Raw genomic sequence first — 16446 nt, 5'->3', positions numbered from 1 at the left:
AAAAAGAATTGATACTCAACTGATTAGCTTACTCGAAAAACAATGGAAAGAACAGTTGCTAGCGTAAGCAAATGCCACGTTTCATCAACCAATCAGGATCAAGATATCCATACAACGTCACTTACAGTTATCCCATTTTTCCGCAAAGAAATTTATGAATTTTAAATTTTTATTATGGCACTATTGTAAAGTGTGTGTACACTGTACACATAGAGTAAGAGGACACAAAGTCTTCCATAATAACCACCCTTACTATATGTACTTTTAGAATCCTTGTCGAAATTGAATTCAAAATAATATATAGATAAAGGATCAAAAACTAACATTTAAGTGAAGAATGAAAACAAAAATATTATTGAGATCTAATAAATCAACACTGAAAACATCCTAACCTGATTGATTACCAGATAAAACAGATAATAAATATAAAAATTCATAGTTAAGATTTACTCAAATTTCACCAAACAAACAAACTGGTTCAGGGGCTTTACAATCTGCTTTCTTCGCCAACAATTCGTTCACTGTAAAAAAAAAAAATTGGTCTGAAGTTACCACCATTTTTAGTGTTGAAGTAAACAAAAAAAATTTTATAGTGCATGTAGTCACATTTTTTAATATTTTTTAATTGTTTTAGTTTCAATATAAATTTATTCATTTTTTGTTCGGTTGTTTACTGACAACTCATATTTTCATTCGCATTAGAATCAATTTATGACTGTATAGCAAAAACCTTTCTTTTTTTTTTAAAAGAAAAAAGCTTATTTTTAGTAATTACCTGAATTCTTTCAAACAATTGTTATTTCCTTATTTTTATATAAATTTTTGCACGATAACGACAGTTCTGTATTTAAAAATGTTTTTAGCTTATCTCAAAACCAAGAATGATGGCATCTCGCCAATATTTTTTACACTATTACTTTTTACAGTATATAAAACTTTTTGCAATAATACTGCTCCAGCATTTTTTTCTTTTTCACATAAATATGAATTTGCAACACTTAATGCACACATATTTTTTTAACATAATTTTTAAAAAGATTTGTAAAAATGTACATTAAGGAAGGTAGTTGCAGAGCATCTTGTAAGAACACTTCTAAGGCTATTTTGTAGAATGTTAAAGTTAAACGAAACTACTATTGATGTTATTGTCGATTCTAAATTATATTTTCTTGACAGTGTCATAAGCCACTGATTATGTTCAAATTTAATCTCAACTATTTGCTTAATCAGAGTATAGAATTTAATTTATATCTTAATGCATTTTGACATTTTTTTGCAGCCGATGCATGTTCTTGAACTAAACAGATATTTCTCCTTAGGACCAATTCACGGGTAATTAAATTCAAATTTTATTCCTTATAACGAACTATAATTCTCCACTCTACAAAGAATACAGCCCTTCCCAGACCTCCTCTGTCTCAATTACGTAATTTTCCATACGTTTATTATCTACACTGCTTCCCCAATTTCTTTTTCGTTGTTATTCAACCATCTCGTTAAAGCTGCGATGGCTCAGAGAATATGTAGCGTACTGGTTTCGAATATCAGCGATGGCTTGTCGAAAAATATTCCACATCCGGATCATGCTAGCCATATTGCTGACGTAAAATATCCTCAGTAGGAGACGGTTTATGAGTTGCGTCCCCTTGACGTCAGATTAATCATGGGAGGTTTCCGTGGTTTTCCTCTCCATGTAACGCAAATACGAGTTTGCTCCATCAAAAAGACCTCCATGAAGGCAAATGTCTCCTAATACTTGATCCAGAAGTTCCCTTGTCTTCTGGATTGGGTTCAAGTTTCGTCCATAGATTGCGCCACTGAAAAAACAAGAAACGCACCACCTGCCTTAAAAATTGGCTTGATTTCAAGCAAGCTTGCTGATATTGGCAAATGGTCAAAGTAACAACAACAAGACAGTTTTGCACATTTTGACAGAACTGATAGTTGAAAACATCTCATACAAATATTGAAGATTTTGATATTCATAAAAATACTTAAGATTTCGATACTCATATAAATCGTAAAGATTTTGCACTCACACTAGTGCTGGTGTAATAAACATTGGCAAACTTTAAATAGCACTCTCGAAGCAGTGTATTCCATAAACTGTAAACATAAGTATTGAATGTAAAATAAATGGGAAATAAAATTGGCAAAAAAAATTGCTAGCTGGCTTGCCAGAATAAAACCCTTTATTTCACAGAAAGATACTGTTATTTAAAAATTAACGCTTGTTTTTTTAAACAGATAATTACTGTTTATTTTACCAAACAAACTCCATTATTTTTACAAAAAAACTCTGTTATTTAAAAAAAAAATCTACAAAATTACTGTAGTACTGTATAAAATCATTGTTATTTGCTTTGAACTTCTTTCATACCGCAGTGGACTGATCGTTAAGACACGGTTCTTAGCAGATCACCGAAGTCAAGCATCGCTGTTTGCAGCCAGTGTGCGGGTGACAACTTTGAACAGCTGATTAGGAACCAAGGGTGCTCTGTATCGGTCCTCGTTAAACTGTTCTATGTAAAGTGCTCTACTTCGCACGTGGATAGTCGGGCTACCGAAGCGGAGGTGCCATCCAGCAGAGGATCAAAATCGTGATGACAAATTCAAAATTGTGAGTTTTTGGACCATTCTCAGGGATGTTTACCGTCTCCATTGTCCATTGGGCAGCTCTAGAGCGACGTAAATAAAGTATCTACTTATCTTTTAACCAGCAGTCTTTTTTCTTTGCAAAACCTGTGTTTTTTTCTTCATAATTTATTGTTTTTTTTAGAGTGTACTCGCCGACTTTATAATTATTCAGCAATTTTTTGCCAATTTACTTGTAAGCTTGAGAAAGCGTAAATAGCTAATATAAACTCATGTTTGTGAAAATTGCAACACCATGAAGGAATCGTCATAATTAAATTAAATTTAATACACAGCTGACTAGTAGTAGTACAAAAAAATGATTGAATTTTCAAAGCAAACAAACAATAACAAGAGATCAAAATCAGTATTTTGTGTAACCACCACGCGCCGCAATAAGTGCTGATACACGACGTGGCATGGAGTCATACAAAGTTTGAATGTCTGCCTGAGGAAGAGAATTTCATATTGTTTGTATGCGTACCCAAAGTTTGTCTGTAGAAGCAACAGGACGATGATCACGAGTGAGACGCCGATCAGCAAAATCCCACACATGCTCAATCGGTGATATATCCGGGGAATACGCAGACCAAAGAAGAAGCTGTATCTGCCGCGATGCTAGCAATATGAGGGCGGGCAATGTCCTGTTGAAATACAGCGCCTGGCAAGGCTTGAAGGAAGGGAACAGCTTGGGGCTGTAGAACTTCACTGATGTGCCGGTTGCTGTTCAGATTACCCACAATTCGTAGCAATTGAGACCGTCCATGATATGCTATGGCACCCCAGACCATAACTCCGGATGTTCGTCCACTGTGGCGTTCGATAACACACTCCGGATGGTGGCGTTCACCGGCATAGCGACTGACACGAATGCGGCCATCATGGTACTACAAATTAAAGCGGGATTCGTCAGAAATCACAACACGCTGCCAATCAGCACGCCAGTCCCTATTCTGGTTGGCCCATTGCAGCCGCAGGCGGCGATGGTTTAGCGTGAGGGGGATCCTGTATAATGGAGTCCCTTGCGCGCAGTCCACGCTGCAGCACTGCTTCCAAACACGCACCACTGTGCTGCTGTTACGCTGCACACGAGCGGCATCTGCACCATAAGATAATCCAGCTTCCTGAAGGCCGATGGTTCTCCCCCGTTCAAAGTCCGTAAGTTGCTGAAAACTTGCTCTCTTTCGTCGAAGAGGCATAAGTAACGACTAAGCTAACGTTTACCACAAGCAGATTACCACCGATAACCATACACGCGTCGCTACAGCCGTCTATTTATTCGGATCCATAAGCCGTTCAGAGGGCGCTGCTCAGCATGCGCATGCCCTACGGATCTGAAATTCTAATCATTTGCATAACATGCTCTACTTTGCATTTCCTGAAAATTTCAGCTATCCCGCATAAGTCCTTCATGGTGTTGCAATTTTTACAAGCATGAGTTTAGTTTCCATTACAAGAAAGCTTTATTTTTTAAAAACATTAAATTAATTACAAAATAATAATCGAAACTAAATTTCGATATTCGTCTAAGGAGTAAAAGCAAAATTTCCGAGTGGTGGGATTTTTTTTAATTTTGCAGGAACATAAATAAAATTTCGAATAAAGACTCTGGAAAACTCATATTGTGCAAAAATATTTTCAATATAGTATTTATCTTATATTTTAAGCCTTGGTAGATCAGAGCATAGAGCACGCGCCTACTAGTGAAGTGCCTCGGGATCGAATCCCAGTGACGGCTAACCGTGGGATTTTTTGTGGTTTTCCTCTACATGTAACGCAAATGTGGGTTAGTTCCATCAAAAAGACCTCCACGAAGGCAAATTTCACTCAATACTTGATTTAGGAACTCTCTTGTCTTTTGGATTGAGCTCATAATTGCTCGCCTACGTGGTTGAACATTGGTAGTCAGAATTTCAAAATTTCAAAAAAAAACATTTATAAAACCATCTGATAGGAGCCGTGGTGATTTGGGGGATTGAGCTCTCGCCTCCTGATGACACAGATTCAAATTTCAGCTGTAGCTGATTGATACGAATTCTGCTCCTGGATTGCACCAACCACAATACTGACGTAAAATATTCTTAGTTGTGGACGGATCATGAGTTAGAATCTTTTATAGACGGGTTAATCGTGGAAGGCTTTCGTTGTTTTTCTCTTCATGTAACTCTCAAGATCCGTCAAAAAAATCTTCCATGGAAGCTAGCTTGCTTCAAAGCTGAATCTATGAGTTCCGTTGTTTTCTGGATTGGGTTCAAAATTTCAAGGCTATGAAATTAAACATCAGTAGTCGTAAACTCAGGATTTGCTCTGTTGTTCAAAGACGGTGATAAAATAAAAGATAATTTTTAGCCATTCCTTCAATAATGTTTTTATACTCGTAATTCTTTTATAGAAAACTCTATCAAGTTATCAAAGGTTCATTTTGCTCTGAAATAAAATTATTTTATGACTTTTTTTCAGTTTTTTTGAAGGTCTTCGTCCCGTTCTAGTAGTTGGTGATCCAAAACTTATTAGAGACATTTTTATCACGGATTTCCAGATTTTTCCGAATCGAAGAGTAAGTTTCTTCTAAGCCCATGTTCTAAGTATGTTCACGCACTAATGATTTCATACTAATGAAAATAAATATTATTTGTGTCAAATTAAATCCACCTGTGAAGGTAAAGGAAATTTACTCTGTAAAAAATTGTATAATGCCATTCCGTATCAGGTTTACGGAAATTCTAAAAATTTTGAGAATTAAAAAGTTATTTCAAGTTAGCACAGGATCCAGAATATAAACACTGCAAAAAAATTTAACTAAAAAATGGTTGCAACTTCTTAACAAAGTGAAAGACCACCCTCTTGAATCTAATGTTTCACTACACCAATGTTTTTTTTAACCATTTGTTGTAAGGTAGCCGCCACCATTTTTGCTACTCATTAACATCAAAACTTATGATTACATTAAAATACACTTGCGGTAAAGTTATTTTTACAGTACAATATTAAATAAGATTCATTAATTTAGAATGCATGTATACACTAATTCGTAAAATAAAAGTTTGCGAATGAAACATCCGCGTAGCTCGGACAGTATCTTTAAACGAATTCGAATTAGGCTTAATAAAACGGAAGCAGATAGAAATTACAAAAATAAAATCACTTAATACAATTCTCAGAATTTTTAAAATCAAAATATAACTATCCTTACTACACAACTAAAATATACTTACATAATTCGTGGCCAATTTTTGTTTCTGTTGATGAATAGCAGCGTTAAAATTTCTACTATTCATACTTGGCGCATCTTGATATTCAAATCGTGCCAAGCGCCAGCATTGGTGTTCTCCGAAGTAAAAATAATTATAATTTGATGAAAAAGTGCGGATTAAGATATTGAATTTTTATTGTTTAGATTTAAATTACACCCCTTAAATAATATATGAAAGCTTGATTTCTTATTAATCCGGAAGTGTTCCTTGACACAACGTTTTGGTTGTTCAGCGTCATATTCGGAGAGATATTACACCACAGCTCTTACAGTGTAGCGCAACAACTGCGGTTAACAATCTTTTTCGTAATTTGCGGTGTAGTGTGCTACTTTAAAAAAAGAAAAAAGAATTAAAGTTTCATACTGGGACGAAAAAAACTATAGCTTGAAGCGGTTCCTGGTAAATACTTTTAAGGTTAGCACGGTGAAGAAACAGGGTTCAATTAACTAATTTTTTGTTAATTTAACTTAATGTTATTTCAATGGAAAAAAACATAATTCCTCTGTTATTATTCTGTACAATGCGCAAAAAAAGAAAGGAAAACAAAGTTATATATAGATATACCAAAGTTGGATTAGCCAATACTTTGGATATGTTAAAGTAATATCTTGAGTAGTAAATAAGTCATATAATTATTTACTAAGCATTAAATCATTCTCTAATCTCTTACTTACCTCTTTGCAAGCTAACTATTGTTTAAGAGCAGAAATAATACTTTATTTAAAGTGATGCGTAGTTGCTTAAATCGTAACTCGTATGAGCTCCTAAAACATAACGCTCGATTTAAGAGCAACGTATCAATTTCAACGAGTGAACAGGTCGTTTTTAAACTGTAATAAAGCCAAAAATTTGGAAAATGGATTAGAGCAATTTCTGAACTAAATTTACATCCAACATCAAATTTCTCTTTTCATGAATGTAGTTCATAATAAGAACGTAACAACAGAACTCTGAGGCAGGGAAAGCCTGGTTAGCAGGGCTTTGGGTCGATGTTCAAGAAATCGTGAGTTCGATCCCCGCCAGTCGAGGAGCACCATGAGCAAAATTGTGACTGGTGCACACTAAATCTGTCAGAGTCACAAAATCCTCCAAATTCCCATGTTAAAAAAAACTCTCCGTTTAGGGGTACTGGATCGGAGATTGATCGTGCTCAGGTTCATGTCAAAATTACGATCTGTAAAGTGATGGGTGGCTTGTAAATGTGTCCTCCCTATAAAACGGACTGTAACGCATGCTGTGGCAGAATATGAATTCTTGGCCATAGATGGCGCCATTTGAAAACAAGAAGAAGAGCTCCTCTCTTGCCTGAATGGCATAAGAAAACAACAGAAGAACTCAACACGAAACAACAAAAGAAAATTTTAGTGGATTAATCATTAATTGCACTGACTTTTTGCCAGCTGAATACCTCAATCAGAACCTGATTCAGTCGGTAAGAAACGAATTTTTTTCAGTAAATTCAATGATATTAAATATCTTTATGATGAAATATATTTTCCCTTATATTCAGAAAGGAAAAAGTAATTAAAAACACAGATGTAATGGGCCTTGTGATTTGTTAGTTATGATGCAATAATTATTGGCTAGTAATGTAGTTTGATAGACAGATCTGTACCAGTACCTTCTATGGTGATTGTTTCAGTCAAACAAATCCCCCCCCCTACTTCTAAAACCTAAGAAGTAGAAAATCGAATGTAAATCCTAAGAAGATTCTATCTCAGCTTGCAGTACCTCTACACGTCAGGCTTGAATTTAGGCACATTCTACTGTTACTATACCTGAAGCAGTTACAACATTTATATCCCTTCTCCTAATATGCTCTTTAAAAATAACTTTTGTTAAGGATCGCCTTCCTATTTACTTTATCATAAGTACTCAATATTTTTGAGGTTCGTACAATTTGGGAAGCACCTGGTATGAATCAGATAATAGGTATCTAAACGTACCGAATAGGTATCCTAAATAATATCCTAATATCGATAATAGGTATCCTAAACGTTTTTCTCCGAAAAAAAATTGTACAAAGTCATCCCAAGGTGCATTTTTTTTGTTAATTATTAAATAACTAACATTATAATAATTAAAAACAAAAAATAATGCATAATTTGTTATCTCAATTGATAAGACTTTTAAAGTATAGCCTACCTTCCTGGCCAGGATAACTGGAACTTCGTCAACCGAGCAGACTTTCCAGGCTCCGATTTTGCGTCGTTAAAAAATTGAAACTGTTTGTAACTTGAACTCACCATTTTCCAAGAATGATGATGTTTACATTGCCAGTTCTTGGTAAACCATTAGTTTGTTATGTTGACAACTCAAATTAGTTGATTCCGAGCTGAAAAAAAATACCCCTAGATGACACGACGCAAAAATTGAAAAATGACAGTTTGCACAAAACCACCCCTCATTGCACAAAGTCACCCCATCTGACGGTATAAATATAATTATAAAAAAATCCATTTTATTATTTAATATTTCAAATGTAATTGTTAGTGATTTATGACTGATTAAAAATTTAAGTTGAAAAGTGGTATAATTTAGACAAATTTCCTCTATACTCTTTAGAAGGTGTCTTTAAATCTAAACACAAAGAAAGATAAATGCTCAAACGCATTTTCATTTCTCATGAATTTTTTAAATCTCCGAATAGCCAAACTTGGCTACTTTAGGAAATCGTCAGATAACAACGATATATTGTCTACCATCGAGCACGAGAAGGTGTAAGTTTGTTTTCGCCTCGCTCGTAGCTAAACCTTCCGCAGAAACAGAAAATCGCTCTTTTTTTTTTCGATCTACTATTTCTAAGGAAATAACTTCAACATACTTTAAGCAAAATACCAATCTTTATTTAATGAAATAAATGTGTTTCTGTATATTTAGGTTTTTCAAGGTTGCCCTATTTTGAGCCGATCTCTTTTAATAAGTGAAGGAGATTATTGGAGAAGAATTAGGTCAATCGTCTCTCCCACATTCACAACAAAAAAGCTTAAAAGAGTAAGTGATTTAAAACAGTTTTGTTACTGAAAAGAAAAAAACTATAGTGGATAATAGAAATAAACACTTTTATTGAGAATAACAGTACATATTAATAGAATATTATTTATTAGTAGTCTCTTCCTGAATTCAGTGACTATCACCAAACCCCAAAGAAGCCTGTTTGAAATTGCCCTTCACTTGCACGAATTCTCTTCTTTGTGATTTAATGACTTAAACGCAGGAGCTATGCTGCATCAAACACATGGTGGTATTTCGTGGAATGTGTAAATGAACATAACTGTCTATCCCCTAATCACTCTAATAGTTACAAAATATTGAAATTAAGCTTTTTTAATTTATCTCTTTGTCTCATAGAAAACATATGGTCCAAATTTGAGACTTGGTAAAATCGTTATTCAGCATTGCTGCCAACTAGAACTTCCCTTAATTGTCCTGATAAACCTTGGTAATTACAAATACCAAAATTAAACCAATGTTTTTTTCCTGTTATCTCATCGCACGTTGTCCAAACTTGAGACTTCTATTTGGTAATAACTTGTTATTTAACATTATAGCCAAATTTAAGCAAATCACCTCTAACTAACCCGGTAGGTACAAAATATTGTAAGGAACACATTTTTAGTTGATATCACGCCCTCCAGCAATAAAGATTGGATCAGCACTAGGACGTGATGATCATTAGGATCGCGAGTTATTTAGGGTGGTGCGTACTTTTTTTATTTTTTATTATTTAAAGCAATGTACATTGGAAATGGGATTCCTCTCATTGAATCGTTGAACACTATCGTGGAAACGGGTTTGGACAATCCCGAATAACAAAAATTGATAGAACAGGAACTCGATCAGATATTTAATGTTTTAATTAATTAGAATATTTACGAAATTCCAGCTCGTACTCTTCTAGAATCTAGCTATTATCTAACGCATATCTATCCGACACTTTATTAACATCCAGAAAAACTATAGTACAAGCGGCTAAGATTTCTATAAAAAGCTGAGAAAAGCTTATATGTTGCTAATTGGCATAAATCTAGAACCAATATTCTTGCTAGTTTTTTTTCCAATTTCTAATCTTTTTTTCTTCAAGAAAATTATAACTAGGGAAGCTTTACTTGATATTTTCAGGTCTTGTAAGCTTTGGTTCATTTATTTTTCACTTTGTGAAGAGTTCAAAACGAGACGTTTATTGCATGATCTTTCAGTATATAAAAGTGCATATATTTCTATTAATTGCTTATAATTTAGTATTATTAAATTTTGAAATTGATAAAATTTTAATTTGCCTTTCTCTAGATTTTGGGCATATTCGAAGACTGCTCCAAAACATTGGTTCAAAATTTCAAAATATCAGCACAGAAAGAAAAACCATTATCTGTGAAGAGGTCAGGTGTTCGTTAAGTATTCTTAAAAAAAAATTTTTAAACGTAATATATATAATANTAGAACAATTCAACTATCGATACCACAGCTCTAATGAACACTATACACAAAAAAGAAAGGCATATCTTTATATAATATAAGAAGAGAGTGGAATGATAACACATAGCCAATCAAAACTGAAAACGCATGTGTGTGAAAAGGTAATAATTTTTAATAATGCTGTCTACAGAAATGTTACAACTAAACTTACCAGTTAAAGCTAGTTGCGATTTCTATTTTGCATTGAATGTGTGAAATATATTGAACAGAGTTTACTTTAAAATACTTATATCTCGTAAATAAAATGGATCGCCGTGAATATCTTAGGCGATATCAGTAGCGACATAGGGCAAAACATAATTGGGTATACTATAGCCTACGTCACAGGTTGTGTTATTCCTACTAAATTTAACCCATGAACGGCATTTTCTGCGAGCCTAACTTCAAGCCACAAATAAACAAGCGAAGTGTTTGATCGTTTAAATAGCTGCTCGCCAGATTTTATTGCATTATGAAGAAAAGTAATTGATATTCGATTTTTGATTAATAATTGATTTATGTGGATAGTGGCATTTATGTGGATAGTGGCATAGAATTTAGCATTGCGTCATGGTAAATATTATTCCTACTAAGTGGAAGTAGTTGTGTTTTTTTTATATTATACCCAATTAAGTAGCACAAAATTACCGGGAAAATAATGGTAGTGCTATCAATACGCGACAGCGAAATGCGTGACGAAGAAACGTTGAAGAGTCAAGACGTTTAAATGAAAACGAATAATATGGAAAAGAAATTGATAAAAAAATTTGTATAAAGGAGGTTTGGCAAATAATTTTTAATTTATCATTGTTTTTCATTACTTATAATTGTTTTTTACTTACTTTCAAAAAATCGTTGAGGCAGAAATATAAATTAACAGTTCATATTTGTTTGAGATATTTCTTAAATAATGCATAAAAGTGCAAATCATTTGTACACAAAATGGTGTGAAAAGAAAATTCAATGAAAGGTTTCTAGGTTTTGTAAATATTCAGAGATCTATTGTAAATAATTTTTAATTTTATTGTTTTCACCTTATTTTTTATAACAATTCAGACAAAAGTGCTTATTGATCATTGATAACATAATTATTTCATTTTACATTTGTTTTTTTATTAGTATTCAATCTGACAAAAAAATTAAATTACATAATTTAATTTGTCGAAATTCAGTTACATATGTTTTTATTATATATTGGCAATTATATAATTGGGCAATTATTTGCAGTGGTTTTTGCTCTGGAAATATTAGTCGGCATCAACTTATTAATATTACATGTTTCAATTTGTTTGCCATATTTTAAAGTTCTTTTTTCATTAGGTTTTAATTGTTTTCAGTTTAAAACTTAAATTACTGTTGGGGGGCGGAGATGAAGCACTGCTTGATGAAGCAGTAATGATTTGAGTTAGGGGTAAAAATATACTTGAGGGTGCCCCTTGGCAAAATTGGCGATTTATGTTTGACGCCATTCCTGTTTGGTGGAACACCGTGATAACAGGAATGGCTGCTAAAATATAATGATATTTCAATAAAACATTGGAAAATTTCAACAAAACATCGGCCCAAACTTTATAAAATTGCAAAGAACCCGATATGAGCAAAATTAATAAACCCAATAAAATGCATTTTGAACCGAAACAAAAATTAATGGAGTAAGCACAGAAAGAAAAGGAAAATAACAACTCACTTCTTCGTTAAGAGTGAATATCCTCAGATTTAGATGCCCCGAATTCTCTAATAGCAGTTAGATACTGTCTAAATTTATCATGAATAAAATCTGTGTACCTCCATCGCCACACAAATTCTGCGAAAAACGAATCGAAAATGGCGTCTGTGGTACCAGACTGGCGATGACATTTTTTTCTGAAGTCCCTTTTTATGACTGCCCACATATCTTCGATCTTATTGACTAGAACAGGGATGGCGAACCAATAGCACGCGTGCCATTTATGGCACGCGTCGCAATATTTTGGGCACTCCACCGATCACAATTGTTGTTACATTATTAATTGATATTACACAAATGTTATTACGCTACGAAGCATATGTAACAATTAAATTAAAATTCACAAAAAACAAACAAAAGAATAAACAATTATAATTAAAAAATTAAAAATTAATACTAAAAAAACAATTAATAACCGTAAAAAACAAGCTAACAATAAATAACTAGCAAAAAAATCAACAGTCCTGCTTAAACTAACATCTTACAACCTAATATAACTTATTGGTCATTTAATCTGCAACAACAGAAGTCATACTGATGTTACTTTAAGTTGAATTGCGTGTATAACTGAGACATTGCAAAATGTATATTTTTTTCAATGTAAATAAAGAGTTTTGAGTTGATAGTATTTAGTATTATTATTTTCCCAATAATCACGAAGTTAAAATTACTTCATCTTTTGCTNATATACATCTATAATCGTTATATTTCAATTTTATTAATTACAATAGCAGTACAAAAATACATTTGCTTTCAAATACACATTTAAAAAAATTATTTTCAATATTATAAAATAATTCTGGAACAAAATATGTTGCATGTTTATAGAGCTTTATATGCAATTTAAACTTTATCGACGAATATTCCGTGAAATGTTCCAGGAACAGAAGATTTCGCATGAAATGTTGCTCTTCCTATTTCCTTCATAGTTTTAGCATCCAAAACAAGCAAAGAAACTTTGTTTTCATCACCTTCATACGTAAGTGAAGCCAATAGAACACCTGTAACAGAAAATAATAAATATAATAAGTGTGCCAAAACAATTAGTATACATTTTTCGGTCCCTCATCGAAATCTAGCTCCCTACAGACAGTGATGAGTACTCAAAATTTAAATTGGTCTCAAAATATAAACCAAGTGTTAGGTGTTGTATAGCCTGCTTCTTAGTCTCTTGTGCCAAAAACTCAAAACTAATAAATTTTTCAATAAAAAAAGAAGCATCGAAAACAAAAGCACAACTTATGAATTAAACGAATGTTTTGTTTCAGATCGTTGATATTGGGAAGATATGAAATAATTTTTCGAATATAATAAGAATTAATTTGAAGTCTATGGAAAGGGGCTTTTAAGTATGCACATTAGGGATAGCAAGTTAACATGTAAGAGAGAAAACTTCTAAAACATAGGATTTACATTGTGATAGTTTTTATGTCATTATAAACCAAGCACACACATATATATATATATGTGTGTGTGTGCTTGCAGTGGACTGATCGCTAATACACGGTTTCCAGTAGATCACCGAAGTCAAGCAGTACTGGCTGCGATCAGTGTGCGGTTGGGTTACTACTTGGATCAGTCTGCATAGGGACTGAGGGTTTGCGATATTGGTACTCGTTAAACTGTTCTACCTTTAAGTGCTCGATTTCGCGTTAAGGTCGTCGGGCTACCAAAGGCAGGGTGCCATCCCATCAGCAGAGGATCAAAATTGTGATGGCATGTATTCGGATCATCCTCAGAGATGTTTCCCAGACAGTCGCCAATAGCCCATTGTGCAGCTCTAGTGCGACGCAAATAAACTACAACAACTGCAACATACATATAAATTTATTTATATATTTTAAAGGATTTTTAATGCTTTCGTATTGGACGTGACTGCAAGTTCTGCTTTTTCTACGAAGATCGATTCCCTCAATGATTCAAAGAGTGAGTTTGTTCAACAAGTGAACAAGAACTTTGGAATTATACATAAATCCAAATTGTGCCTAATGTGTAAGCCATAAATAACTTAAATCTTTCATTTTATTATGAAAATGTGTATAATTTACTTAAACTTCGTTTTTTTTTGTTTCTTAAGTGCTTTTTACTTCCTGGCATCATCTTAAAAATATTTTCAAGTCATCAGCTGTTAATGGATCTGCTCTACAATTTTTCAGCGACTTCATAAAAGAAGTAATATCGGAAAGAAAAAGAACTAAACAAGTTAGATTAATTTTTATAGATACTCTTTCTGTCTCATAAATGCATTTTTAACTACTTTTTTTTCACTTGCTTTAGAGAGATACGAAAACTGATATTTTATAACTTTACAAAGTTTTCATTGAAATTATGACCATTAGAGTGAATCGAAAAAAAATATATTTTTTAATTTCGTAACTCTTTAGTGTGGAAAAGTTACGCCGAAATTAAGAAAATTAAAAACGACAAAAACATTTACAATAGGTACTTTTTGTTGTTGTTGTTGCTGTTGTGGCTTATCCTCCAATGCCTTACGAAGTCAAACAAGATCCATCAAACGGTTTATCCTAAGAAAATCGAGGACCAGAAGGGGGGATAAGTATATGTTCTCTCTGGAAAGTCCCAAACAGTCCAGGATGTGTTCGGGAGATGCCTGCTCAGTCTGACATTTGGAGCAGACCTCGAAGATTCTCCTGCCTTCGAAAAACGAGATACTTTTTGTGGACTTTTAAACTATAAAATTGTCCCATCACTGGAGATTTATATGAATTACTCACATCTTCAGTGATTTATAGTCGATTTAGTTTAAGCTGAAGTAATTCGTTGATTAACAGAACAAACCTTGAAAAGCAGAGGAAAGGGCATGAAATAATAAAAAATCAATATTAGTCTCATCACTGGGATATTACTATCCACAGTGATTTGTAGTATGCTGAACAGCAAATGAAACATAATAAATCAGAAGATTGACAGATCTAAATCCAGATACAATATGATATTGATGAACCTCTGTGATGTATATATAATTTATAGATTATTTATCTTGTTTTTTTCTTTCGTTGATGATAGTCAGTAGTATAATAATGGAGTTTATAAATTAATATAAGAGTCCAAGTTAGATATAGATTCAGAAAATAATCCTAGTCTTAGTCTCTAAAAGGAATATAATGTAATTGCTACAAGGGACAATTGGTTTGTTGTTTGGAAAGGTGAAACTAGTGCAACTAGTGTTGTTGTATTGGTAAATCAGAATGAAATAACAGATACAAAGTGACAAAAGTGTGTTTATGTCAAAAGTCTTATTTGTCCAAGTTTTTGTTAATTTTATATACAATGTGAGAATGGAAGATATTAACCAATCCTAAAAGTTCGAAACGTTTTTATTCTTACACAAAATGCAACTTAACCGCAAGAAAGTGTTCCAAAACTTTACAGAAAAATCGACGTACCTATCTCAAATATTACTTTTCATCTTTCATTTCATGTTTCTATGACATTCTTAAAAATCACTATAATTATGATTATGTGTTGGGGAGAGTGGGGTCAATTGTAAAATTTCTTACTTAACTATTTTTAACTAACAAAAAATCCAATATATTACTAGTATTAATTGACATACGAGTAAAGTAGACTATCCTCTACTAGAAAAAAAAATAAATACCTTATTTCAAATGTTATTATATTAGTTATTAACAATTTTTGACAGTCGTGCACTTGCTACAATTGTCCCCTCTTACGGGGTCAATTGTAACAGTTCATAAATTCGACTAAAACATAGTTAATTATACATATTATCATAGTTGTGATATATTTTTTTATTGATCAAAATAGTAGTGATATTTTAGGAGTAAAAATAACAATGAACAGAGACCTAAAGGGTTAAACTTTTAACTTTAAAAGGTTACTGATTTTAATTTATGCTGTGAAAGGTGACAAATAAAATAATGCACTTGCAACATATTATACATGGTATAGGAAACGATTGGTGGTTCTTAAAGAGTTAAGTAATGGTTTGTAAACATAAGATCATTTATTTTCAGCTGTTACAATCGTCTCCAAGACACCATTTCAGCTTCATTTGTTAAAAACAATTCTAGTTAATTAACAAAACTAATTTTTTTAAATGTTAATTAAGGTGTCCACTTACATTTTCTGCTAATAATTTTTTTTTGTTTAAACAAAATAACTTTGTTACAATATAATATTCTAATATCAAAAAAAGTACTTACGTAGCGTGAAAATATCTTTTGTGATCTAACTCTTTCCAAAGTACATAAAAATGGTTGCCAGCAGGGGTGTACATGTAGATTTATTAAATACACCTTGTGCGCCACCTAGGAACCAAATCTAGAACCCGACACTCGAAATTTTTGCTCTGTTACAATCGTACCCTGTTACAATTGACCCCACTCTCCCCTA

General features: G+C 32.9%; 1 protein-coding gene across 1 annotated transcript in view; it reads left to right on the top strand.

The window, feature by feature from the left end:
• The window catches only part of LOC107451703 (cytochrome P450 3A25), a 39700-nt gene that overhangs the window by 6816 nt on the left and 16438 nt on the right, over nt 1-16446 (top strand). The window contains exons 3-8 of the mRNA XM_016067879.3: nt 1280-1332; nt 5095-5191; nt 8769-8882; nt 10179-10267; nt 13916-14061; nt 14147-14271. Coding sequence (XP_015923365.1) covers nt 1280-1332; nt 5095-5191; nt 8769-8882; nt 10179-10267; nt 13916-14061; nt 14147-14271 — 624 coding nt within the window. The remainder of the gene's footprint in view (nt 1-1279; nt 1333-5094; nt 5192-8768; nt 8883-10178; nt 10268-13915; nt 14062-14146; nt 14272-16446) is intronic.

This window comes from Parasteatoda tepidariorum, chromosome 7 (assembly GCF_043381705.1).
Source record: "Parasteatoda tepidariorum isolate YZ-2023 chromosome 7, CAS_Ptep_4.0, whole genome shotgun sequence".
Taxonomy (NCBI): domain Eukaryota; kingdom Metazoa; phylum Arthropoda; class Arachnida; order Araneae; family Theridiidae; genus Parasteatoda; species Parasteatoda tepidariorum.
The sequence above is the reverse complement of the archived record's forward strand: the minus strand, read 5'-3'. Positions and strand labels throughout refer to the sequence as shown.